Source organism: Lynx canadensis, chromosome C2 (assembly GCF_007474595.2).
Source record: "Lynx canadensis isolate LIC74 chromosome C2, mLynCan4.pri.v2, whole genome shotgun sequence".
Taxonomy (NCBI): domain Eukaryota; kingdom Metazoa; phylum Chordata; class Mammalia; order Carnivora; family Felidae; genus Lynx; species Lynx canadensis.
In genome coordinates, this window is record NC_044311.2 from 71,647,409 (window position 1) to 71,675,198 (window position 27,790).

At 39.6% G+C, this 27,790-nt stretch overlaps 1 protein-coding gene and 1 pseudogene across 1 annotated transcript in view; both read left to right on the plus strand.

The window, feature by feature from the left end:
- Positions 1–1,604: 1,604 nt before the first annotated feature.
- ACTL6A (actin like 6A) overlaps positions 1,605–27,790 on the plus strand; it is a 29,559-nt gene continuing 3,373 nt past the window's right edge. Inside the window, exons 1-12 of the mRNA XM_030329411.2 lie at positions 1,605–1,796; positions 12,864–12,940; positions 13,104–13,278; positions 16,251–16,351; positions 17,453–17,550; positions 20,597–20,691; positions 21,012–21,118; positions 21,216–21,305; positions 22,910–22,971; positions 23,248–23,362; positions 23,518–23,598; positions 25,280–25,375. Coding sequence (XP_030185271.1) covers positions 1,772–1,796; positions 12,864–12,940; positions 13,104–13,278; positions 16,251–16,351; positions 17,453–17,550; positions 20,597–20,691; positions 21,012–21,118; positions 21,216–21,305; positions 22,910–22,971; positions 23,248–23,362; positions 23,518–23,598; positions 25,280–25,375 — 1,122 coding nt within the window. The 5' untranslated portion in view covers positions 1,605–1,771. The remainder of the gene's footprint in view (positions 1,797–12,863; positions 12,941–13,103; positions 13,279–16,250; positions 16,352–17,452; positions 17,551–20,596; positions 20,692–21,011; positions 21,119–21,215; positions 21,306–22,909; positions 22,972–23,247; positions 23,363–23,517; positions 23,599–25,279; positions 25,376–27,790) is intronic.
- Positions 5,482–7,196, plus strand: LOC115523790 (annotated as a pseudogene).

Consider the following 27,790-nt stretch of genomic DNA (forward strand, 5'->3'; position numbering starts at 1 on the left):
CTCACTAGCTTTGTTCCTCACCCTACTACCACTCTGCCGCGCTGCTGGCACTGAGACTTACGGGACTTTATTCCATTATTCCTAGGGCTAAGAGCAGCCTATATGTCTAGACTTTAGATAGACCAACTCCAGGGAGAGATATCAGTGACCTGGACTGGGCTGGTAAAAACAGAGGACTAAGAACAACAGACAGGCTAGGTATATATTTAGAATCAGGTACTTGCTTGGATGAGGATTGACACCTGTCTCACAGGATAAAAAAAAGCGATGATACTTTTATGGGGTGTATATCAAAGCGATGATACTTTTATGGGGTGTATATCGGGCTCTGTGCTGACAGCTCAGAGCCTACAACCTGCTCTCCATTGTGTCTTTCTCTCTCTGCCCCTCCTCCACTCATGCTCTGTCTCCCTCCCTCTGTCTCAAAAATAAATAAACATTAAAAAAATCAATGATACTTTAAAAAATAATTTTAGGGGCGCCTAGGTGGCTCAGTTGTTTAAGGGTGTGACTCTTGATTTCAGCTCAGGTCATGATCTTCATGGTTTGTGAATTCAAGCCCTGCCTCCAACTCTGCACTGACAGCAAAGAGCCTGCTTGGGATTCTCTGTCTGCCTCTCTCTCTGCCCTTACCTTGTTCAGGGACCACACACTCTCTCTGTCACATAAATGAATAAATAAATAAATAAATAAATAAACAAACATTAAAAAAAAATTTTTTTTAATGTTTATTTATTTTTGACAGCGAGACAGAGCATAAGCGGGAGAAGGGCAGCGAGAGAGGGAGACACAGAATCGGAAGCAGGCTCCAGGCTCTGAGCTGTCAGCACAGAGCCCGACGCGGGGCTCGAACTCACAGACTGCGAGATCATGACCCGAGCCGAAGTCGGACGATGGACCGACTGAGCCACCCAGGCGCCCCTAAATAAACAAATATTTTAAGGAATAAAGAAAAAAATATTTTTTAAAGTGCTACCTAAATTTAGTTGGGAAAATATGTCATCTCTTTCTTCTTCTAATTATTAATAGCCATTTAAAAAATTGCAGGATCCTATAGGTTTATTTGATTTACTGTTCCCCTACCCCAAAGTTGAGCTTTTAACATAAAAGTTAGTTGAAAATCTTTTTAACATAAAAGTTAGCTGAACATACTTTTTCTGGAAAAAAAAAATTATGTATCCCCCACAACCCAAAACTGGGAGTCGCTGCGTGGAGACACTGTTATTTCCAGACTCTTTTCCAGGGTTTTACTTTCTTCTACTAGTGTCCCACCGCAGCTCGGCGCCCAGCCACACCCCTGGACCCGCCCGGACACTTCCCCTCTGACTCTCTCCTCCCTCTGCTGCTCCCTCTGCCGCACTCTCCCGCCCACTCAGGAAGCTCCGCCCACTCAGAAAGCTCCGCCCCCAGCTACCCCTCCCGCCTGGGGCCAGTTCCGCAACCCAACTCCTTCCCTCCTTCCGTCGCTTTACCCTTTCCCCGCCTCCATGGCTGCCCTCGATTGGCTAAACTGGCTGTGCCGCGGCAGGGATGCAGCACAACCTCTTTCTGATTGGCTAAAGGGTGCCCGGGCCTCTTGTGATTGGCTGATAAGAGCAGACAGCAAGTGTGACTGAGCTCCGGGGTGTGTGGACGCGGCTTTGTTGCCCGAGGGGGGTGGCGGTGGAAGTTAAGGGGGTAGGGGGTTAGTGCTTCTCGGGATCCACACTCGCGGCCGTCGCAGTCACTTCGCCCGGTGGCCTTTAGCGTAGGAGTCGCGCGGACAGCAGCCATGAGCGGCGGGGTGTACGGGGGAGGTGAGTGAGTGCGGCCGGACGAGAAAGCGCGCCTTTTTAGCGTGTGGGTTTTGTAACCGCCGCCCCCAGCCCTCCCCTCCACGGCGGCCCCTTCCGGTCTCCCCCGCTCGGGACCCCGGCCTCCCCGCCCCATCCCCGCCCCGCGCTCTGCCCGCCCCCGGAGCCCACCCGGCTCTTTTGAGAGCCTTGGGCGCCCGGAGTCGCCGCCCCCTGCGGTTCCTTCCAGCCTTGGCCCCCCGGAGGAGCAGGGTTTTGGGGGTGCTCTCCGGCCTCGGGCTGGGCGGGCACTTCATCCAAGGGGGTCGGCCCGCAGAACCCCGGCTTGAGTGGCCAGCCGCAGGGTCGCATCTCCTCCGGTGTCTCCACAAGTCTGCGACATCGGGGCGCGCGCGTGTGTTTAAACTTGGGAGGTTCCAGCAGTTTGCAAGTGTGGACGGAAGGTGTCCGCAAAGTCCCTTGGAGGGTAAAGCGAGCCGAGAGAGGTACCACTGCCTGGAGGAGTGGCGGCCACTCCCGACGCAGCCTCCTCGTTCCGTGCTCAGCAGCCTCACACCTTTCCGTAATTTCTGCCTGTTGACTGGGTTTTCCATAGTTACCCATGGGAACACCTGTAACTTACAGATGCTTTTCTTGGGCAGGCTGTAGTGTGGTGGAAAGACTGACACGGGTCTGGGAGTTACGCAGACCCGGCTTGTACTTTCAGCCCCACCATGTATTGAGCGCTTTAGCCTTGGGCAAGTTACTTAACTTTTCTCAACTTCGGGCTCATTTTGGGAAAGATAATTCCTGCCCAGTGGTGAGGTTGTGAAGATTCAATGAGATGATGCTATACGTGGCTCCGCAACGTGTGGTCCATGATCAGAAGAGTCAGCATCACCTGCAAGCTTTTTAGAACTGCAGACTCTCAAGCTCCAGTCTACATATACTGAATCAGAGCTTCCATTCTTGCTAGACAGGTAGAGGAAGCACTGATGTATATGATTCTGGTTTGTGTTGTGTTTGAGGAGTTTCCAGAACAAGGAGACAGATTTGAAGTGTTGCTTTTGTTACTGTGTCTAGTAAGGATGGATACTGTTTCTGAAGAGGATGGCATTTTACAGGTAGGGGATAGAAATTGGGTTTTCAAAGTTCTTAGGAGTTTTTGGAGTGTAGCTAGAGTCTCTTTGAAGTAATATGCTGACCCTCAGCCCCTTCTTTCCCGTTTATGTTCTTGGTTTTGATTTCTCACATGTGAGCGTCCGTAGTTTCCCATTTTTTACTTTGGAGAAAGCCTAGTGGATCTTCATGATTTACCTCTTCCTCATCTGAAGATGCAGTCCTGGATCTTTGTGCCTTTGCCTTACGGAGGCTGTTGACTCTATTCTGACCTTTAGGTTCACTGATCCAAGGACTTAGAGGCTGTCTGGGAGTATTTCCTTTGAAGGCATTGTTTAATATGACTGAGGCAGAAATGGATATTAATGATACCAGCAGCAAACATTTATTGAGTGCATACTGTGTACTAAGAACTGTTCCCAGAGACTTTTCATGTGTTGCATTTAATACATGCATTAGTCCAATCTATAACAACCATATAGGGGATGGTAATGCTGTCCCTGTATTACGGAATAAGAAAGTAATATGGAAAAGATGAACTGGCCAAGAGTTATCGAACTTCCTAAGAAATGGGGAACAAGAATCTCTGGGTTGAAGATGGCATTTCAGTAAAAACCTTTCCTATTTTAAAAATAAAAAGTTTTTTGGTTGTTTCTCCATAAGTCATTTTTCAGTTGTGTAGCCACAGCATATTCATGTATGGTTTAGGTATTCAGAATAAACGTCCTTTTTCTCATTTGCTTAGGAGGGGAATATGCCATAAAGCCTATTCCACATACAAAATATTTAAAACTTACGAAAATAAGTGTATGATTTTGTGTTTGTGCTACCACTGTATGGTCAGTATTTATATTGGGTGACATTTTCCAAAGGGTGTATTGTGAGAAGAAACCAAACTTCTTCTCTCCTAGGTTTTGTATAATTAACTTAAGAAGCTGTATTTTTAACTGACTTGCTTATTGAAAAGATCTTTGAAGTTTAAATTTTAAAATTTATGGCTGTCTTATTCTAATAATGATTTCTGACTAGATCTGACATTGATCTTTAGCGTTAGATATAATGCATAATTTACCCAGATTTCTATACTTTCTAACTGGTTTCTGGACCTACTCATTGTTCCTGTGACTATCTCTCATGGTGCTCCTTTACTTCAAACTCTGCATTATAAAAATAAACAGGCCATCTTTGATAAATTGTTTCATCATTCCTGCACTCCTGCCCCCCAGATCTCTAACCTTAAAATTTTCTCAAAATCTCCATCCCCATGAGTTGGGTGTACCCTGTCCAAACAAACAAACAAAAAATGATCTTCCCACTTTCTCCCAAAGTTATTAGCCTTCAGTATTATCTTGGAATGTTTTAAGACTAGGTTAGAAAATTGCCACCATTGTTTCATGTTTTCCCAGAAAAACCACCACACCTTTAAACTTGGAACCCATTTACTCCAGAAAAGCATCAATATCTTCAGAAAAGTGAAAACTGTGTTTTTAGTAGATAAGGGATCCAACTCTTGAGGACTTTTATCCATTAGAAATTGTATCCTGGTTTTTAAATATCCAGACCTCTGTGGTTATGGTTTAAGTCTCCTATGTCCCTTTGCCATTCTGTTTTGTGTTCATTGGTTCTAGTTGTTAACAACACGAGGTACAGGAGATAGACCTATACCTTTGAAAAAGGAAAAAAAAGCAGATGCAAAATTGTAAGCATCAGGAGTCTTACATTAAAATTCTGTGTCTAGTTTGCCTCTCATTAAGATAGGAACATAATTGATTTATTAGATTTTTATTTTTTTATTTTTTAATGTTTAGTTTTGAGAAGAGAGAGACTGTGTGAGCTGGGGAGGGGCAGAGAGAGGGGGAGACACAGAATCTGAAACAGGCTCCAGCTCTGAGCTGTCAGCGTAGAGCCCGATGCAGGGCCTGAACTCATGAACCGTGAGATCATGACCTGAGCCAAAGTGGGTGCTCAACCGACTGAGCCACCCAGTACCCCTAGATTTTCATTTCATAAAAAAATTTACCAGTAGGTATAGCCTCTGTCTCCAAGAAGCTCAGTCTTACAGGTGAGGCAGTCAAATAAATAGACACTGCATTTTATTTACTTCAGTTGTACATTCCCCCCTCCCCATATTTAAAGAGCTGAAGTTGGAATATTTCTTTTCTTTTTGAAGTTTTTCTATTTTACATATTAAATTTTTTTAAATTTTAATTCAAGTATAATTAACATGGAATATTTCTTAAAAAAAATTTTTTTTAATGTTTATTTATTTTTGAGAGACAGAGCACAAGCAGGGGAGGGGCAGAGAGAGAGGGAGACACAGAATCCAAAGCAGGCTCCAGGCTCCTAGCTGTCAGCACAGAGCCAGACGCAGGGCTGGAACCCACAAACTGTGAGATCATGACCTGATCCGAAGTCCGCAGTTAACCGACTGAGCCACCCAGGCACCCCGACATGGAATATTTCTTGATGGTGTGGCAGAGTTTAATTGGCAGCATGCTTTTTTTCTTGGTGCATGAAGAGATGGTGTGTCTTATCATTTATAAAATTTTATATTGATGAGAAAGGGTAATTCAACAAAGTGTGTTTGGTAATGACGATATGTCGAAGGTACAAAGGTAGAACAGAGAAGAAAGTTATTAACTCATTGTTGGGGAGTCAGAGGACTTTACAAGAGAGGTTGTAGGGATGATGGAAGAAGAGTAGAGAAGGACAGCATATGCAAAAATTAGCTGAGTGAGAGTATGTGGTGTGTTTAGGAGACAACATTATCCAGTCATACTAGTGTGTAAAGTGGGAAATGAGATTACTGCCAGATTTTGCTAGGTCTTGAATATCAACTGGGTGAAATGACTTGAATTTTATTTTGTAGATGATGGGAAACCACCAGATGATTCTCTTTTCGTTGAAGGATTTATGTACCAATATGTTGAGTTGTAATTTTGAAAGATCACAGTGCAGTAGTTTGTAAGGTGGATGGAAAAAATGAAGAGATGGGAAATACAATACTTACAGGGAATTGTAGTAATTCCCTGTTGAGATAAGAGCTTGACTCAAGACAGGGGCAATGGTAGTAAAGAGCAAGGGAATTGAGAAATATTTAGCAGAATGTTTGGCAGAACTTGGTGAGGGGTATGAAAATATGAAGGAATTCGCAATTCTTAGTTTTTTGTCTCTGCTGATTAGGCCACTAACTGGGATAGCACTGCTAAGATTAGGTTAAGTAAGATGGGGAAAGGAAGACAGTGCTTCAGATATGTTGAATATAAGGTAACCATGGGACATCAGGAGGAATCAATGTTGTACACTAAGAAGTTTGTCGTATGGCCTTTTGGCTCTCTGAGTAGCATCATGGCGGTCATCAAGAGCAAGTGCCTTATGAAAGGTGGCAGAAACGGAGTCAAGAAGAAAGTGGTTGATCTGTTTTGTTTTTCTTTTTAAAAATTTTTAAAAATGTTTTTATTTATTTTTGAGACAGAGAGAGACAGAGCATGAGCAGGGGAGGGGCAGAGAGAGAGGGAGACACAGAATCCAAAGCAGGCTCCAGGCTCCGAACTGTCAGCACAGAGCCTGGCGCTGGGCTCAAACTCATGGACTGTGAGATCATGAGCTGAGCTGCAGTCAGATGCTCCTGATCTGTTTGCTAAGAAAAATTGGTGTGATGTAAAAGCACCACCTGTGTTCAGTATAAGAAATATTGGAAAAACATTAGTCACAAGAACTCAAGGAATCAAAATTGTATCTGATTGCCTAAGGGTCATGTTTTTGAAGTGAGCCTTCTGCAGAGTGATGAAGTTGGCATTTAGAAAATTTAAGCTAATACTGAGGATGTTCAGGGCAAAAACTGCCTGACTAATTTCCATGCCATGGATTTTACCCATGACAAAATGTGCTTCATGGTCAAAAAAACGGCAAACCATGGTTGAAACTCCTGTTGAGGTCAAGGTTGCCGATGGTTATTTGCTTCATTTAGTTTATGTTGGTTTTACCGAAACAGGCAACAATCCAATTCGGAAGACCTCTTATGCTCAGTACCAACAGGTCCACCAAATCCAGAAAATGATGATGGAGATTATGACCTGAGGTGTGCAGACAAATGACTTGAAAGAAGTGGTAAATAAATTGATTCCAGACACCATCAGAAAAGATCTAAACAAGGTTTGCCGATCTATTTTTCCACTCTATGATGTCTTTGTTAGAAAAGTAAAAATGCTGAAGAAGCCCAAGTTTGAATTAGGAGCTCATGGAGCTTCATGGTGAAGGTAGTAATTCACTTTTCTTTTAAAAGGAAAAGCTACTGAAAATGAGACCAGTGCTAAAGTTTTTGTTTGTTTTAAAAAAATTTTTTTTAATGTTTGTTTATTTTTGAGAGAAAGAGAGGCGGAGGGACAGAGAGAGAATGAGAGAGGGAGAGGGAGAGAGAGAGGGAGAGGATCTAAAGCAGGCTCCAGGCTCTGAGATGTGAGCACAGCCCGACATGGAGCTCAAACTCCTGAACCATATAAGGTCATGACCTGAGCTGAAGTCAGACACTTAACCAACTGAGCCACCCAGGCACCCCTAGAGACCATTGCTAAAGTTGAACGAGCTGATGGATATGAGCCACCAGTCCAAGAATCTCTTAAAATCCAGACATTTAATGGTAACAAATAAAAAATCTTATTTGTGATGTTTTTTTAAAAAAGTTTGAGACATGGATCTAGATAAAGGTGAGGGCTTGAGAGAAAGATTTGAGCTTGAAATTATTAGTAGAAGTTGATGCCGTAGGAGTGGAGCAGATATACCTAAGAGAGGGTAATTTAAGGGAGGGGTTCCAGTGTGGGGTCCCTCACCTCCCCAAGGAATCCACAGGTAGAATTATGTTTTGTTATAATTGGCTTCTTTTATAATCTACTTTAGAACATTCTAAGAAGGGAGTCCTAAGTTTCCTAATGTATCTGTATTAGTTTTCCAGAGCTGCTGTAACAAAGTACCACAGACTGGGTAGCTTAAATAACAGAAATTAGTTTTCTCACAGTTCTGGAGTCAAGAAGTCTGATATCAAGGTGCTGGCAGGGTTGTTTTCCTCGGAGGTTTTTCTCCTTGGTTTGGAATGGCCATCCTCCCCGTGTCTTCACATGGTCTTCCCTCTGTACATATCTGTGTCTAAATTTCCTCTTTTTATAAGGACATCAGTCATATTGGGTTAGGGCATATCCTAGTGATCTCATTTTAATTTAATCACCTCTTTAAAGACCTTATCTCCAAATACAGTCATATTTTAAGGTACTAGGGGTGAAGACTTCAATGTACGGATTTTAGGGGGAAACACTTCAGCCCAGAGCTTTGTGAAAGGGGTCCATGATACAGAAAAGGTTAAGAGCCTTGATCCTTGAGAATGAGAGTTGAATATTTTGGTTAACCTGGCAAGTAATTCATTTAGTTAAGATATTTCTTTACCCAACATTGTAATTAGTCAGTCAGTGTTAAAGTTTATTAATTTATAGTCATTTGTTAACTTTACTGTTTGTACTTGAGTATACGTGCTATGGTGAAAACAAATGCAGTGTTCTGCTTTTTTTTTTTTTTAATTTTTTTTTTCAACGTTTTTATTTTTATTTTTATTTTTGGGACAGAGAGAGACAGAGCATGAACGGGGGAGGGGCAGAGAGAGAGGGAGACACAGAATCGGAAACAGGCTCCAGGCTCCGAGCCATCAGCCCAGAGCCTGACGCCGGGCTCGAACTCACGGACCGCGAGATCGTGACCTGGCTGAAGTCGGCCGCTTAACCGACTGCGCCACCCAGGCACCCCTCAGTGTTCTGCTTTTAAGGACCCCTATTTTCAGACAAAATAATTTGGATCAGAGAATTGTATCGAGAATGGGAAGTATAATAAATGAAGAAACTTCTTTTCAAATTAGGAATAAAAATAGGTGGCTCTTTATTTAAATAAAAATGAGATTATTATTCTGTAAAGATACCATCTCTTCACTATGAATATCTGTATAATCATTGGTTTTTCTTTATTTTAAAACTCAATTTTTAGTACTTCAAATATACTAATAATGAAACATATATGTAAGTTTGTATGTGATAGATGTAATATTTCACCATATTTGCCTGAGATATTTTAAGAAATAGAATGTTATTCATATAGAGTCCCCTTTTCTCCCTCCTTAGAGGTAACCACAGAACCGAAGTTGGGTATGCAGCATTACCAGGCCCCATGCATATTTTTAATACTAAGTGTGTGTGTATCCATAATGAATTAAACAGTGTCGCAGTGTGTATGTATGTATGTATAGTAACTAGCCTGCTTTCTTCCTTCCTTCCTTCCTTCCTTCCTTCCTTCCTTCCTTCCTTCCTTCTTTCCTTCCTTCCTTCCTTCCTTCCTTCCTTCCTTCTTCCTTTCTTTCCTTTCTTTCCTTTCTTTCCTTTCTTTCCTTTCTTTCCTTTCTTTCCTTTCTTGTTTATTTATTTATTTTGAGAAAGAGAGAGAGAAAAACCCAAGCAGACTCCGCACGGTCATCACACGGCCCACCATGGGCCTCGAACTCACAAACTGTGAGATCATGACCAGAGCCAAACATTTAACCTTCTGAGCTACCCAGGCGCCCATAGTAGCTAGCTTTTCAAACTAGTCATTTTTTTTTTTTTTAGATTTATCCATATTGATATGTAAATCTAGATCATTCATTTTAACTGCTGTACAGTATTTCATGGTATGAATAATTTATAGTTTATCTATTTCCCTACTGAGAGGCCATTAGATTATTTTTATCTTTTCCTGTGACAAGTAGTGTGGTGATAATAATGATAATGGCAGCTCCCACTTATTGTGATTATTATGTGCTGTTCCTGTTGTAAGTGCTTATGTGCATTAAAGCATTTAACACATTTATTTATTATAACATCCTATGTGTTAGAAACTATTATGTACGTTTACATACAAGAAAACTGAGGCAGAGAGGTTAGAAATCACCGAAGGTCACATAGCTAATGAACATTCTTTTTTTTTTTTTTTTTTTTTTAAATTTTTTTTTTTTTTTCAACGTTTATTTATTTTTGGGACAGAGAGAGACCGAGCATGAACGGGGGAGGGGCAGAGAGAGAGGGAGACACAGAATCGGAAACAGGCTCCAGGCTCTGAGCCATCAGCCCAGAGCCCGACGCGGGGCTCGAACTCCCGGACCGCGAGATCGTGACCTGGCTGAAGTCGGACGCTTAACCGACTGCGCCACCCAGGCGCCCCATTTTCTTTTTTTTTTTTTTAATTTTTTTTTTTCACATAGATAATGAACGTTCTTAAACGTGTTTCCTTGTGATGTGTGTGAGAGAGTTTCTGTAGAGAAAATAAAAAGTGTAATTTCTGTGTGTGTACATTTTCTGTGTGTGTGTGTGTGTGTGTGTGTGTGTGTGTGTCTGAATTCTCTATTTTGTTGGCTTATATGTCCGCTGATCTACATCATAGTATGTCAGTAACATAGTGTTTTGATTACTGTAACTTTAAGTCTATAAATAAGGTACTGTGAGTTTCCCACTTTTGTTCTTCCTTTTTAAAATAGTTTATTTTTTATTTTTTAATTTTTTAAAAATATATTTTTTTATATTTGAGAGAGAGACAGAGACAGAGAGAAAGAGCAAGCAGGGGAGGTGCAGAGAGATAAAGACAGAATCCAAAGCAGGCTCGAGGCTCTGAGCTGTCAGCACAGAGCCCGATGCGGGCTCAAACTCATAAACCACGAGGTCATGACCTGAGCCAAAGTCGAATGCCCAACGAACTGAGCCACCCAGGCGCCCGTATTTATTTTTAAATTTATATCCAAGTTTGTTAGCATATGGTACAACAATGATTTCAGGAATAGATTCCTTAATGCCTCTTAGCCCATCCTGCCTACCACAACCCCTCCAGCAACCCTCTGTTCTCTATATTTAAGGGTCTCATGTTTTGTCCCACTCCCTGTTTTTATATTATTTTTGTTTCCCTTCCCTTATGTTCATTTGTTTTGTATCTTGAAATCCTCATATGAGTGAAGTTATATGATATTTGTCTTTCTCCAGCTGATTAATTTCACTTAGCATAATACCCTCTAGTTCTATCCACGTAGTTGCAAATAGCAAGATTTCATTCTTTTTGATTGCCAAGTAATACTCCATTGTGTATGTGTGTGTGTGTGTGTGTGTGTGTGTGTGTACATATATATACCACATTTTCTTTATCCATTCATCTGTCGATGGGCATTTGGGCTCTTTCCATACTTTGGCTGTTGTCAATAGTGCTGCCATAAACGTTGGGGTGCATGTGCCCCTTCAAAACAGCATACCTGTATCCTTTGGATAAGTACCGTATCCTTTGGATAAATTGCCGGGTGGTAGGATAGTTCTATTTTTAATTTTTTTGAGTAACTTCCATACTGTTTTCCAGAGTGGCTACACTAGTTTGCATTACCATGTGTGTGAACATTTTCAACTTTAGTGTGTAGGACTAAATTGAGCGTTAGGGTTGTATCAGTTTATAGCTTTTATTAGTAAATGTGTAGGAGCTCCTCTTTCCCTATGTCTTTGACAGTACTTTGTCTTATCAGATGGATTTTGCCAATTTAATGGAGATAATAGCTCTTTATTATTTTTAATGATTGAAACAAATGAAAAATTAGTGCCTGGAAAACCCAAGTGTTTTGTTTTTGGACCATTGCTGTTTTGGGGGAAATATTTTCAAAGTATAATTAGAGACTTTTCTCTGAATTTGAATGTGAAAAAAAATCAGCTTTCTTTGCAGCATTAAATAAACTTTATCTACTACAAATCTTTGAAACGTGCAAACTTTGATAACTTTTTACTTGGCCTATGTAATTATGTTTTAAACTCTTACTCTTCAGGGTTCCTCTTTTTTTTGGGGTTTTGCTAAGTTTCTATCCTAATTGCATGGGATATAATTTCTATTAACATGAAAAAATGGCAACTAAGTGTACTGGATATCTTCCATTTGCCTCTCCACTTTCCACCATTTCCACCCTCTTTGTGCCCTTGAAGAGTGACCCTTACTGACTGTCTCAGTGGGTCTGTTAACCTGTGGTTTGGCCAGTGGTAGGGCAACCATGTTTCCTGCCTTATGCCTCTTGTCCTTGTATAATTATGAATAGGGAACTCTTTTTGCATTCAGAAGTGGCCCAGTTTGGGTGAGAAATTGTAAGATTACCCTAGGCAGTAGAGAGGAGGAAGAGAGAGGTTGACATATTTATTAGTCTGGTTCCTTCCCCTCAGGGTCAGCCATGGCTTACTGCATCCCTCAACTGAAGGTCACGGCTCCTATCAGGTAGCCCTCCCAACACAACTCTCTCCAGGTTCTGCTAACCATTCTTTTTCCGTGTTTCTTCAGTTCTAAGGGTGGCAACAGATCTGTTATTAGTGCTAGGGTAGCATACTATCCCTTTTGGTTTTCCTGTGTTGTGCCTATATCTTTATAAATAGTCCCTTTAATAAGTAAACTCTTGCAAATTACCCAGTGTTAGTGTACCATCTCTTTTCTGATTGAGCCTCTACTGATATACAAGGTATGACTTGTTATATTTTAACCGAATGAATCTTTATTTTAAGGTGTATTTGAAACTAAGTTCAAGCTTATAATAATAAGAATGTAATACCTGTTTTAATTTTTAATAGAACTTTTTTACATTCTCGTATTAACCACATTAAGTACTCTTTTTTATTAAAAATTTTTTAATGTTTGTTTATCTTTAAGAGAGAGAGAGCACACGAGTGGGGTAGGGGCAGAGAGAGAAGGAGACACAGAATCCAAAGCAGGCTCCAGGCTCTGAGCTGTCAGCACAGAGCCCGACACGGGGCTCAAACCCATATACTGTGAGATCATGACCTGAGCCAAAGTCGGACGCTCAAACGACTGAGCCACCCAGGTGCCCCAGCACATTAAGTACTCTTAATTTTCATATGAGACCTGTAAGTTGTTAATGTTAATTGTCCTTTGTTTTTTCAGATGAGGTTGGAGCTCTTGTTTTTGACATTGGATCCTATACTGTGAGAGCTGGTTATGCTGGTGAGGACTGTCCCAAGGTAAGTGTAGCGTTAGTTAATTGGATATGAAAGGATCATTTACTTGAGTAGAATTAAATTCATGCAGAAATTCTCACTCAGTTATGGTAAAAGATTTTAGTTGGGAAAAAATGACTACTTGATAAAGCAGGTAAAACTTGTATTATGTTTTTGACTCTTCCAGGTGGATTTCCCCACAGCTATTGGTATGGTGGTAGAAAGAGATGATGGAAGCACACTGATGGAAATAGATGGTGATAAAGGCAAACAAGGCGGCCCCACCTATTACATAGATACTAATGCCCTGCGTGTTCCCAGGGAGAATACGGAGGCCATTTCACCACTAAAAAATGGGATGGGTATGATGTTTGCTTGTATGGATTTGATTTATAGAGTATATATGGTACATTTTAGACATAAGACAATGGCTTCTTATAAGTTGAATATCAGGTATTTTGTTTTTAATTCCACAAATTGACGTTCCAGGCACTGAGAATACAAAGATGCATCAAACATGTTCCTCTTCCTCAAGAAACTCATAGGGAGGTAGATGTAGATATCCAAATATGTGGGATAAATGTTGTGTTTGATAAGCAGTGGGATTGGAGAGGAGAGGTATTTAACTCCCATCATTGGGGATCAGTGGTGGTTTTCATAAAGGAGGTAACTTTTGCACTGAATCTTGACGAATAAATAAGGATTAGCCTGACTAACAAGGCTCGGTAAAGGAGAGCAGCCAGCATGTGTGAAGAGGTGGAGCTGTGGAAGCGGCTTACATGTTTATTAGAAAGATCATCAATTAAGTATGGCTATTAACAGTGGGGTGCATTAGCATCAGTTGCAGGAGTGGTGGACAGAGAGCAATCATCATAGGGCTTGTAAACCATGCCAGGGGTGTATTAAGCTGGCAACTGAAAGATAACTCCAAAGGAATTTTTTTTAATTAAAAAATTAAAAAAATTTTTTTTCTAATTTGAGAGAGAGAGTGCGATGCAGGGAGAGAGGGGTGGAGAGAGAGAGAGAGAGACTGACTGACTGACTCATAAGCAGGCTCCATGCTCAGTGTGGAGCCCGATGTGGGGCTCAATCTCATGATCCTGGGATCATGGCTTGAGCCAAAATCAAGAGTTGGCTGCTCAACCAACTGAGCCACCCAGGCATCCCAACCCTAAAGGAATTTAAACAGTTGGGTGTTTGCCAGCTGGAGAGATTATTCTAAGAACAGTACATAGGCTAGATTGGGGAGAGATACTGGAGATAGGAGGATCAGTTAGGGAGGTGAGAATTCAGATGAGAAATGAAGAGGGTTTAAATTTTATCACTGATGGCCGAGATCTTGAGATGACTTTGAGAGATATCAAAGAGGTGAAAGGAGAATAATTGAGTTTCCTAGATTTTTGACTGGGGTAATTGAATAGAGGGTACCACACATTGAAGTAGGAATAGAATGGGAAGGAACAAGTTTTACCGGTCTTCAAAGGCAAATGTATTGGTAATATCTGCGGTCCCTGTTAGGTTCATTTATTCATTAGAAGGAACAGGACTCAGCATATAGTTGTACTCATGGCTAAGGTTTATTACACTGAGAGGATACAAAGCAAAATTGACAAAGGAAAAAAAAGGTATGGAGTGAAGTCCAGAGGAATCTAGGGCAAACTTCGCAGGGTCTTCTCACAGTGGAGTCATATGGGATGTACTTAATTCCTCCAGCGATGAGTTGTGACAACGCGTATGTTGTCTACCAGGGGAGCTCGTTAGAGACCATTTTTACTGGGGGAGGTCATGTAGGTACCACGTGTCTAGAATTTACTAAAATTCAAGACTCCCAGAGGGAAAGAAGGTGTTCAGCACAAACCACATTGTACAAACAGTTTAGGTGCAGTGAACTACTGTTATCATTTAGGGAAAGTTTTCTATCACTGTAGGGAACTGGTTATCAGTCAAGTTCTCAGATGGCAACAAAAGGTCAGCCTTATAAGCAGGCCTTTTTCTGTACAGCAAGTAAATGAGTTTGTTTTTGAGTTCAAAGTATTTGAATATAGGTGCTGTTCTATTCAGCAGGTGAGAAGATTTTAAGACATGGAGTTGCATTATTTATTAGCCAGAAAGAGTGTGGAATATGAGAAAAAGGTTGAGGATGGGTTTCCATGTGAAAACCTGTTCTCTGTTTAACCAAAGAGAAGAAAGGGTGCCCATGAAGGAGAATGAGAAAGAACAGTTAGGGATATAGAATATTCAGAAGGCCAAGAGAAGAAAAAGTTTTGGAAGCATAGAAGTCCAGTGATTCTCATTGTTCTCAGCTGTGACATTGAGAGTTACACTAAGAAGGGAAGAGAAAAGTTAGAATGACTAACGCAGTTCATTGACACCCGCCCTCCACCCCCCCCCCCCCCCCCCCCCCCCCGCCACCGCCTCCTCCAAAGCCTCATACGACTGTGGGAGTATGTTGTACAAGTAATGACATTTCTTCTTTGGATTGTGGCAGAACTGGTTTGCAAACTTTTGAGCAGTCAATAGTGTCAGATAATGTAAAGAGGTCAAGCTATATTACAAGTGAAGTTTCCACTGGATTTGTCTGTTAGAAGGTCATATCAAGGGGCGCCTTGGCGGCTCATTCAGTTGAGTGTCTGGCTTCAGCTCAGGTCACGATCTCATGGTTAGTGGGTTCGAGCACCGTGTCGGGCTCTGTGCTGACAGCTCGGAGCCTGGAGCCTGCTTCGGATTCTGTGTCGCCCTCTCTCTCTGCCCCTCCCCCACTCATGCTCTGTCTTTCAAAAATAAATAAAAATGTTAAAAAATAACATTAAAAAAAAAAGGTCATAGCGAAATGCAAGCACTTTCAATGGAATGTTTAAGTGGAAGCCAAATTGAAGGCATGTTATATTCTCTGAGGGTTTATATCTATATCTGTATCTATATTTATATCTTTTAATCTTTTTTCAGGTAGACTGTAAACTTTCTAAATATCAGGTTTAGATCCTACCATTCTTTTGTATTTCCTCTTACCATTCGAATTGTATACTGTGCCTCTAGTAAGTACTTAGTGAATAATATTTATTTGGTATTTTAGGTCTATTAGATGCACTGATTACATTTAGGACAGGTCTTAGGGGTTGTGATACTGTTGGGGTTGGATGAACAAAAAAGAGGTTCCATATTTTATAGAAGACAAAGATGGTGTTTATATAAAGTGCTATCTTATGAAATAAATCTGTAAAATAAATAGGTTCTATATATTAAAGTATTCTAAAACATAGAAACAGTCTCTTAAAAGATTCTGTATTCATCTTCAACTAAGCGTTGTTTTGAAGGTATTAATCTTATATTGTAGTTGAAGATTGGGATAGTTTCCAGGCTATTTTGGATCATACCTACAAAATGCATGTCAAGTCAGAAGCCAGCCTGCATCCTGTTCTCATGTCAGAAGCACCGGTAAGACAAAGACTTTCTTTTCTGAATTTCTCTAGTTGTTGTTGTTGTTGTTGTTTTTAACTGATTTGAAGAATGTTTTCCTTTTCTTTAAAAAGGCATAGAAGTTCATGTTTTGAATTTTGAAAATTAGGGGAAGGGGGATTAATTTTTATATACTATTAAAGTTTTTATGGGGCGCCTGGGTGGCTCAGTCGGTTGAGTGGCCGACTTCGGCTCATGTCATAATCTCGCGGTCTGTGAGTTCGAGCCCCGTGTCAGGCTCTGTGCTGACAACTCAGAGCCTGGAGCCTGTTTCAGATTCTGTGTCTCCCTCTCTCTTTCTGACCCTCCCCCGTTCATGCTCTGTCTCTCTGTCTCAAAAATAAATAAACGTTTAAAAAAAAATAAAGTTTTTATTATTTTAATAATTAAAATATTCAAAGAACAATAACAAAGCACCCTAAATGGGGTTCGGTTATTTATTTTTTCCAGGGATTTATTTAACATTTGAATTCCTTGGGCCACTTCCAATTTGGGTTTATGAATTGTCCCTTGTGCCCCAAAGGCAGAGTGTATCCACTTTTATATTCTCCTCTTCAGGAGAGGAGTCAAATATGGAACTAGGGCTAGAAATTACTAGATCGAGGTCTCTTGTGAAATACATTTGGTACAGAGTCCATAAAGAGCCCAGAAGGCTAGCATAATGATCATAAATTATCAATATTTTGTTACTGTTTTTAACCTCTAGTTTCCTTTATGAGTAGCAACTCTTAAATAGGAGAATTTGGTGGTTTAAAATGACTGGATTGACTCTTAAGATTTAATAATACTTCATAAGAATCCTGATTTTGGTACTGTGGAAAGTCTGTAACCTGTAAAATTCCTAGCAACAATTTTACTTTTTATTAAATAATAAATTTTAAATTATATTTATTAAATTTATTTACAAATAAATATAAATATACACAATTTTCTATGGTATTTTCTATGGTTATTTTCTATGGTATTCTGTTTTTAATGTTTATATTTTTTTAATATAGTGCTGTATTGAATCTTGAGATAAATCAACATTTTAGTTTTTAAACAGTAAATAACTTACATTTCTTTTTCCCCCTTCTCAAGTGGAATACTAGAGCAAAGAGAGAGAAACTGACAGAGTTAATGTTTGAACACTACAACATCCCTGCATTCTTCCTTTGCAAAACTGCAGTTTTGACAGCGTATCCTTGAAAGAGTAACATTCAGCTTTTCTTTAGAAGTAAATGTGGTGGGGCATGTTTTGTTTTCCAAAACCAAAAAAGTTATGAGAAGAGTGGAATTATTTTACTTTTTTTTTTCAAATCTCTTTAGGGTCAGTCTTAATAGGAAACATTGGATTCTCATATCTGTCTTTTGCATTCATTCTCGAATTTATGCAAATGAATATATGCAAATAAATTCATTCACACATGACATGGTCTCTGGAAAACTCCCCTATACACTCATGAGAGAGTGACCGTGAAAAAGGCAAATAACATCTTAGTATTACTTTAAAAATTCTTTTGGCTTCTCAAACATTATTGGCCTCAGGACCCTCAGGACTCCTGTACACTTTAACAAATTACTGAGGACTCCAAAAAGATTTTCTTTATGTTGGTTATATCTGTCAGTATTACTGTGAGAAATGAAAACTAAGAATTGGTTTAACATTTATTTATTCACTTAATAATGACAAAAAAAAACCTCCTTAAGGTTAACACAAATAACATTTTAATGAAAAAGATAATTATATTTTCCAAAACAAAAATATTAGTGAGAAGAGTAGTATTGTTTTATCTGACTTCATTGATAGCTGGTTTCTTATATCTGCCAACCTCAGGCTCTGTTCTCTTGACAAGTTAAGCTAGTAAGGAAGGTTTTCTGCTGTCCAAGCTGCATACTGTTGGAGAATGCATTTATCTAAAAATGTAGCAAAATCACAGAACTCTTAGGTGCTGCTCTGATTTTCAAGAATAGATTACTCTGGGCACCTGGGTGGCTCAGTCAGTGAAGTGTCCGCCTTTGGCTCAGGTCATGATCTCATGGTTCATGAGTTCAAGCCCCTTGTCGGGCTCTGTGCTGACAGTGCGGAGCCTGGAGCCTGCTTCGGATTCTGTGTTTCTCTGTCTCTCTGCCCCTCCTCCATTCGTGCTCTGTCTCTTTCTTTCTCAAAAATGAATAAACATTTAAAAAATTAAAAAAAAAAAAAAAGTGGATTACTCTCTGTTCTCCATGTTTTTGTTGGTCCCCCTGAAGTCCTGCTCCTGAATAGTATAGCAGTCAGTCAGAGATTTGGGTACCTTTTATACTCTGATTTTGGTTTTCACCCATTCTGTGGTTCTCTGGCTTCTAGGATTTCTACCTTAAGTGTCCAGCTTTTCTTTCAGCCCTGAAGTCCTTTACTGCTCCCTCAAGGTGGTAAAATTGCAGTTTTCCACCACTGCTTTCCCAAGCCATAGCCATGGAGCTGGGGAGCATTGTTAGCTATAAACTTCTTACCCCTTCCATTTGCAGTTTTATGAAAATAAATTTTGGGTAAATTTTGACTGCTTTTGAACACTTTCCAGAATCTTAAAATGATCATTTAAGATAATTTGTCTAGATTTTATGATTGTTATTTATAGGAAGGTCCACATACCTTCATGCCACTTTTTAGTGTGTTATCACTGTATCTGACATTGTACTTACAGAGCATAAAATTAATGTTTTGTATATAGTTGGCCAGAGGTCAATAAAGTACCAGTAATAGCAAAGATAACTCACCAACCTTTCTGGCCATCGATTTCATGGATTCTGATCATCCTTACCCATTGCTTGCTTTTCTCCCGTTAGCCCTTCATCTCTCTTGACATGCTCTTTCTGGTTTCAATTATCCATTTTCTTGGCTTCAGATCCCAGTTACACACTAACAAATTCCAAATCCGTATCTGTTCTGTGTCCCAGACCTTTCTTGTTCGCTGCAGGCCCACAATCAGCTGCCCTAGTAGAACTTTTTCTGTTCTTTGTTTAAGCACTTGAAACTCAGTATGTCTAAAATGGAATTAATCTCTCCCCTCGAATTTATTCCTTCTTCTTCTGTGTAGTTGCCCAGACCAGAAATCTTTCTCTTTAACCCTTCAAATTTAGTCCTTCATCAAGACCGATTTTTCTTCTCCCCACTACCTCTCAGATCCATTTATTTCTCTCCATTGCCACTGCATTACGTGCAAGCTCTTTCCGGGATTACTGCAACCCTTCCTCCTCTCTTCCCTGTTCTTCCCACTGCCATGCTAATGATCTTTGTTAATTGCCAAGCTGCTTTAAGCCAGAATCATCGTCCACATTCTTTCAGGCTCTGCCGAACTACTTACACTTCCCTGACCTCAGCATACCCTTGCTTCCTGGCCTTCCCACATATTCCTGTGTTCCCTGTCTTCTCCCTAGCTTACTTGGATTTCCCCAGGATTGCTTAGGTGGCCTCTCCTGTATACCCCTGGGGCACCGTGAGCTGTTATTTTCACAGCTTTCCTGATCTGTACTAAACAGGATATCCTTCAGGGCAGAGTCAGTTTGGGGTCACCTTTTTGTGCCTTCTGTGCACAGGAATGCCAGTGCCAGACGGACTACCCTCCCTTATTAAGCACCAGACTTGTCACTAGGCACATAATGCGCAGTAAATATTTGGTGACCAAGTGCATGGCCCTGCTCCTGATACTGGCTTATGATGCTCACGTGGTATGGGCCTTCTGCAGCTCAGAGCTGTGGAAGATGGGATCTGCCAATATTTGCTGACTGTTGAATCCACCTGGAATAGCTTTCCCATTGACTTGTGGGAACTGCCACTCAGCTGCCAAACTGCTGAGATGGTTTTTCTTTAATCCTATGTGGAGAATGGTTTTAGTTCCTAGCGCAAATGCCATAGCCCCCCACTGTTTTTACCCACTTTCTGTTAATTTTGTTCATTGCTTCTTAATTTAAGTCCTTTACTCTGGCTCCAGAGAGTTTGAATGATTGTGCTAATTTTGGCCAGTTTAACAGATGTCTCTCTGGGATAAAAGGTCTCTTTAACTTCCTCTCACCATCATTTCGGAAGTCCTGCCTGTTGTTATTTGTCTTTAAGCCAGAGTTTCTTCACACCAATATTTATCCCTAGATTAACACATTTTAAGCCATAATACACATTTAAAAATGCCTTAATGAAATTTTCCCTTTATAATAAACATTATTTTGGAACCTTGATACTTTCTTTTCCTTAATGCTTTATACTAGATTTGCTAATGGTCGTTCCACGGGTCTTATTTTGGACAGTGGAGCCACTCATACCACTGCAATTCCAGTCCATGATGGCTATGTCCTTCAGCAAGGTAATGTATTTAACTAGGGTACACGAGTTAAACAGGAGATGATGTTAGCTGTCATGACAACGTAGACAATGAAATAGAGCAGTGAATTGGACTATCAAGTCATATCAGTTTCCAAGTAGTATCTCTTTTTTTAGGAGTTTTAAAAAACCTTTAGTATATAACACATGTTTAAAACTGATGCAAGGCTTCATTCACGCTTAGAGAGATAGTTCAGTTGATTCTACTTGAAAAGATTATTCATATATAAATACACAGAAGAAATTTGTCCCAGGGAGTTTAGTTTTAATGCTGTCTTAGCCTCGTTTAATCTGTTTTCATAGGCATCGTGAAATCCCCTCTTGCTGGAGACTTTATTACTATGCAATGCAGAGAACTCTTCCAAGAAATGAATATAGAACTGATTCCTCCATATATGATTGCATCAAAAGTAGGTGATGCTTGAATTTTCATTTTGGAATTTATCTCCAGCTCCCCAGCCCCATGTCATGAACTCTCTTAACCTAGTACATGCTCTTGGTACTCAGGAAGCTGTTCGTGAAGGATCTCCAGCAAACTGGAAAAGAAAAGAGAAGTTGCCACAGGTTACAAGGTCTTGGCACAACTACATGTGTAATGTAAGTACCCTTATTTTCTTTACAGGAGTATTACAGGCTCTAAGTTGTGTGTGTGTGTGTGTGTGTGTGTTTTTTAATCTTTTGAGAGAGAGAGAGAGAGAGAGAGCGAGCGAGCGAGCGAGCATGTGAGGAAGGGAGGGGCAGAGAAAGAGGGAGAGAGAATCCCAAGCAGGCTCTGCACCGTCAAGCGCAGAGCCCAATGAGGGGCTTGAGGGCATGAACTGTGAGATCATGACCTGAGCCGAAATCAGGAGTCAGATGCTTAACTGACTGAACCACCCAGGCACCACCTAGGCTGTAAGTTTTTGAATAGAATGTGAGCACTTCATATTTTTAATGATATTTTGCAAACAAAATTATTATTTTGAGAAGAAAGGGGTGTTTTTGTGTTTGTCAAACTAATTATCTCAACAAACTAGTATATATTCATTTGGATTACTCTGATGAGACCTGGAAGGAACTTTGGTTTTGGAGTAAAAACAAGCATTATGTTATTCTGTACCTTTTTTTGTCTAAGAAAATGGTTTTAGTCTATAGAGACCTGGTAGTATGGCTCAGTTATGTTTGCTTTAACATCAGTCAGCCATATAAAAAAAGTGTCCTTATTCATAGCAAGGAGACAGTAAGAGTTTCTTTTACTAAAAAATTCCTCTCTGAACATATGCCTTACTGACAGGAGGACAGGTGAGTAAAACCTCTCACACTACAGATGTACATTCATTTCTAATAGTAAAAGGATTTGAAAGTCATAATTTATTATGTGAGGGATATATCCTATCTCACATTTTTTTGCACCTAAGATGAAGATTTTTTGTGGGTGTTCAGTAGAAGGAAAAATTGTGAAGTTGATTAACAGTTTGGCCTAGCTATTAGGATTTTTCTTTAGCAGCCCAGAGGTCACATGTATTTCACAGCAAAATTTTTAATTGTTTTAAACTATGTGCAGTCATTAAAAGTTACATATGATGCCATGTATGTGCACATGTATATACATTCAGAAAATGAAATCTTGCCTTTAAGTCTAGGCTTATTTTTAAGGAAAAAACAATGTTCTGAAACCAGTTTTGTAATGCAGGACTGTGGTAGGTATGGGGGTTTCAGATTGTTTTTATCTCATCAGTGTTCCATAATTGTTGTAATTTAAACATGATATAATTTAGCTTCTAGTTCAAATACTTAAAATTGGGTTTCTTGATACTCAAGAGTCCTTGCTAGGTAGGTTTATAGCCTTGAAATGACATAGCCATCCAGGAATGTGATCCGGTTTCATTAAGAAAAGTATTTTAAATACAATGTTACAAAATTATAGGGGCGCCTGGGTGGCTCAGTTGGTTGAGCAACTGACTTCGGCTCAGGTCATGATCTCGTGGTCTGTGAGTTCGAGCCCCACGTCGGGCTCTATGCTGACAGCTCGGCCTGGAGCCTGCTTCGGATTCTGTGTCTCCCTCTCTGTCTGCCCCTTCCCTGCTCATGCTCTGTCTCTGTCTCAAAAATAAATAAAAACATTAAAAAAAAAAAAAACAGCTCTACAATGTTACAAAAGTATAGATTGCCTGTTTCTAACCTGTTTCTTAAAATTTTTTTTTTTTTTTTTTTATCCATAGTGTGTTATCCAGGATTTTCAAGCTTCAGTACTTCAAGTATCAGATTCAACCTATGATGAACAGTATGTCTTCTTGTCTACAAGACTTAAAATAGCTCGTTGAAACCTTCATACTAATCTTCTAAACACCAAATACTTATAAATGAGGAAAGAAATTGATTCGTTTTGTTAAAAATTGTGGAGTATGCTTAACTGGTCTAAACGTAAAAAGTTAAGAACTATTGATTAACATAAAAGAAAGATTCTCTCTCTGCTTTCTTACAAGTTGATAATTTCTTAGTTTATAATTTTGAAGAATTTTTTTGGTCTTTTGTTTAATGTTGTTTAATATGTTTTCAGAGTAGCTGCACAGATGCCAACTGTTCATTATGAATTCCCCAACGGGTACAACTGTGACTTTGGAGCAGAGCGGTTAAAGATTCCTGAAGGGTTGTTTGACCCTTCCAACGTAAAGGTGTGAGCACTATTTCATAATCAGCTTGGCCTTTCCTGTGTGTGTGCACATCTTGTGTAATTATATAAAACCTACATAAGACCGATTGTAGAGATTTTTGGGTGTGCTGTGTTTGAAGTTCTTCTGTGTGACTACTCATTTTCATTTTGTTGTAGGGATTATCAGGAAATACAATGCTGGGAGTCAGTCATGTTGTCACTACAAGCGTTGGAATGTGTGATATTGACATCAGACCAGTAAGTGTCAGCCTCCTGTTTACGGTATAAAGGTATCTTTTAGGGTAATGAAATGCCCCTGAATCCTTATTTAAGTTGGCAACTTTGGCCATTCACTTTGAAGTCCATTTTAGAATGTGTAAAAATATGAAGTATTAGAAAAGGAAAAATGTAAAACTTTAGAGCTACGGTGTCCAGTGTACTAGCTACCAGCCACATGTGGCAATTTAAATTAAAAGAAGTAAAAATTTAAAATTCCGTTCTTCAGTTGCACTAGCCACATTATAAATGTAACCAATGGCTACTGTATGACACGCAGATAGGGAACATTTCTGTCATCACAGGAAGTTCTTTTGGACAGTGCTGTTCTAGAGAGTTCCTAAAATGTGACAAGCCAAAATATATATTATTGATTTTTTTCTATGTAGCAGTTTTGCTGTTTTTATTGTTCAGGAAGGTATGGATTTAAATTATGTAACTTTTACATGGAGTTTAGTTTAGATGATCTTCTTACCCTTCGTAATTTTTGTGTTTTGCCAGCTTTTAAATACTAACTCCATATTATACACATATTAATTATTAGATTGATTATATGTTATTTAAACCCTAGATTCAATTTGTAGCCAACATATGTTGCCTTGGTATTGTTGGAGTTGATTCATTTGCTTAGAGCATAGTACTGATAGCTAGGGGTGTATAAAAACCATGTTGTTTCAAAAAAGACTTTTGGATGACTATGCAAAATGTTTGTTTCAACTAGCCACCTAGCAGGCACTTGCTGCTTCTAAGATGATAGGGAGTAAGTATGGAGTAAGTTATAAGCGTGTAATAGATAACTTTGTTTTTAGTGCGATTTCTCCTCTCGTTAACTAACGTTAATTGCAGAGGACATGCTTGTTTTCCATTTTTCTTTCAAAAGTTAGATGACTTAGACATCTGGAATACATTTTTAAAATAGGAACTTAGCCACTAAAAAAGCATACAGGCTGACATGTATATTGACTAACAGGAATTCAGTAAGAACTTAAAAAAAAAAAAAGGCTGACATTTAGCTTTCTGATCCATACATGTAAATTACAGATAAATATACTCATAAGTAGATTGATTTATTTTTTTTTAGGGAGGTATCAGCATGTGGATTTTGAAAAAGTTCCCCATGTGGTTCTGATGCCTAATACCCTGCAAAAAAGAAAGGTCACAGTCATTTTGGCTAGGGATGTTATCAGATTATGCATTATCCATCATAATCATTAAATAATCTCATTGTCTAATTTTAAATACTGCAACTTCTACATGAGCTTTCTAATATGAAGCCAATATAAAATATACCTCTAAATATTGGCAGTTATCTGCCAAAAAATTATGCTTGGGTTTTAGAATAATTGCTTTAAGTTAGTGGTTCTTAAACTTTAATGCACATTAGAATCATCTTGAGTTTTAAACAAACTAACAAAACCTTGATCTGGGCTCCATTCCCAGATTTTTATTTAATTGCCCCCAGGCATTTGACGTTTTATAAATCCCATAAATGAGTTGAATGTGCAGCCAGGACTGAGAGCCACTGGATTAAGCTACTAGGTCTGTATAGAAGTAAAAATATTAAAAAAGAAAGGGTAAACTGTAGAGGAAGACAGTTTTAGTTGTAGTTGTGATTAAAACTTGGAAACATTTGGAACTAATTTGTTTCTGTTTTTTATCTTAGGGTCTCTATGGCAGTGTTATAGTGGCTGGAGGAAACACGCTAATACAGAGCTTTACTGACAGGTTGAATAGAGAGCTCTCTCAGAAAACTCCCCCAGTAAGTTGTTTGTTCTTTAGTGGTATTCTTCAGTCACAGGTATCCTCATCGCTGGTGTAGTCTTATAGATAAGGTTTGTTTTTCAGTAGTCGATTGATATTCTGTGTGTGCTTGATACAGTGTTACTTAAAGTTAATATCCCTTGTTAACCAGATTTTCATAGATGACATCTTTTAGTTACTCTTGTACTATTTGAATCTTTTATTCGTTGATTCCATCCTTAAGTACCTATAGTGTGCTAGGCACTAGGGCTGTAAATACAGTCCCTGCCCACTAAGGGCTCAGTCTGCTAGGATGAATAGAAATGTAAAAATAATGTGCTAAGTGGTTCAGTATGTCATGAATGAGACACCCTAGGGAACACTGTGGAGCAAGCACTTAACTCCCTCATGAAGAAGCTGCTTGAAGGAATAGGAGTTCAACTGGTTGGTAATTTATGAAAGAACATCTAGGTGGAAGTTATACCATGTGCAGAATATGAAGGGAGGATGGCATATTCCAGTACTTCAAAGTAGCTGGCTTGTAGTCTGCAGAAGTGGGAAGAGTGATGTGGCTGGAAAGATGGATGATGTATTGATTTCCTAGGGCTGCTGTAACGAAATACCACAAACTAAAGTAGGTGGCTTCAAACAACAGATAATTTATCCTTTCTCCATTCTGGAAGCTAGAAGTCTGAAATCCACATGTCCACAGGGCCATGCTCTCTCTGAAATGTAGAACTGAGAATTCTTCTTTTCCCTCTTCTTAGCATCTGATGGTTTGCCAGCAATCCTTTGTTGTTTCTTGGATTGCAGCTCCAACACTTCAGTCTGTCTCCATTGTCAGAGGGCATTCTCTCACAGATCTGTTCTCTTTATTATAAAAACTCCAGGGAGGTGCCTGAGTGGCTCGGTTGGTTAGGCATCTTGACTGTGGCTCAGGTCATGATCTCATGGTTTGTGTGTTTGAGCCCCGTGTTGGGCTCTGTGCTGACAGCTCAGAGCCTGGAGCCCGCTTCAGATTCTGTGTCTCCCTTTCTCTGTCCCTCTCCCACGAGCTCCCTTTCTCTCTCTCTCAAAAATAAACATTAAAAGAAACCCCAAAACTCCACAGTCATATGGGATTAAGGACCCACTCTGCTCCAGTATGACCTTATCTTTTTTTTTTTTAAATTAATATTTATTTCAAGAGAAAGAGTGCAAGTGGGAGAGGGGCAGAGAGGGGGGCGGGGAGAGAGAATCCCAAGCAGGCTCCTTGCTGCCCAATGCAGGGCTTGATCCTATGAATCATGAGATCATGACCTGAGCCAAAATCAAGAGTCAAGACACTCAACCAACTGAGCCATCCAGATACCCCACCAATATGACCTTATCTTAACTTGTATCCTAATTACATCTGCAAAGAACCTATTTCTAAATTATGTCACATTCACAGGCACCAGGGATTAGAACTTCAACATATCTCTTTGGAGGACACTGTTCCACCCACACAGTTGGGTATCAGGTCATGTTGCTTATTAATAGGGAACTTACAGAATAAAATTTGGCAGGGGACTGCAGAGCTCCTATGTTTTAAAAAGATCACTGGGTGCATTGTGACAACTTTTAAAAGGATTAGAAGAATGTGGTTTGGGGAGAAAGTCTGGTACCCGTTGATAACAGAGTAGTAGTCATAATCTTTATTTTTTAAAAAAAAAAATGTTTGTTTATTTTGAGAGAGAGAGAATGCACAAGCAGGCAGGGCCAGAGAGAAAGGGAGAGAGAGAGAATCCCAAGTAGGTTCCACACTGTCAGCACATAGCCTGACATGGGGCTCGATCTCTCAAATCATGAGATGACCTGGGCCGAAATCAAGAATCAGATGCTCAACCCACTGAGCCACACACGCTCCCCTACTCATAATCTTTTAAAACTTTTATCAAGTAGTTTTTTGTATGGTACTTTGTATTAGTTATTACATCAAAGGAAACTTAGGGGTTACATGGGTCCTAATAGTATCTGTAGAATTTGTATATTTGGCAGTCTTTTTGTTTCTCATACAAAGGAACATTTTACATATGGCACATTTTTGTAATTGTTAAGTTGTTATGTAAATACTGATATAGGCACAAGATTGACACTTGAATTGTATTTACTACATTCTTGGAGATACAGTCTGATCTGGAATAGAACTTAATTATAATACTAATCATTAGATTTGATAATAAGTCCCAGAATAACAAATACAGACCTGGGCTGTCCAAGGTCTTGGTCAAGAGCAGTTAGATATTATCCATCTCATTTAGGAGACAATTAAAAATAGATGAAATAACAGGAAAAAATTCCATTGCAACAGATACCCAGCAGTTCCTCATCTACAAAAATCCATATTCATCCCTCCTGCTCCCAGCACCCTCTCCTCCCATATCACTTATTTTACTCCTGAAACATATACATT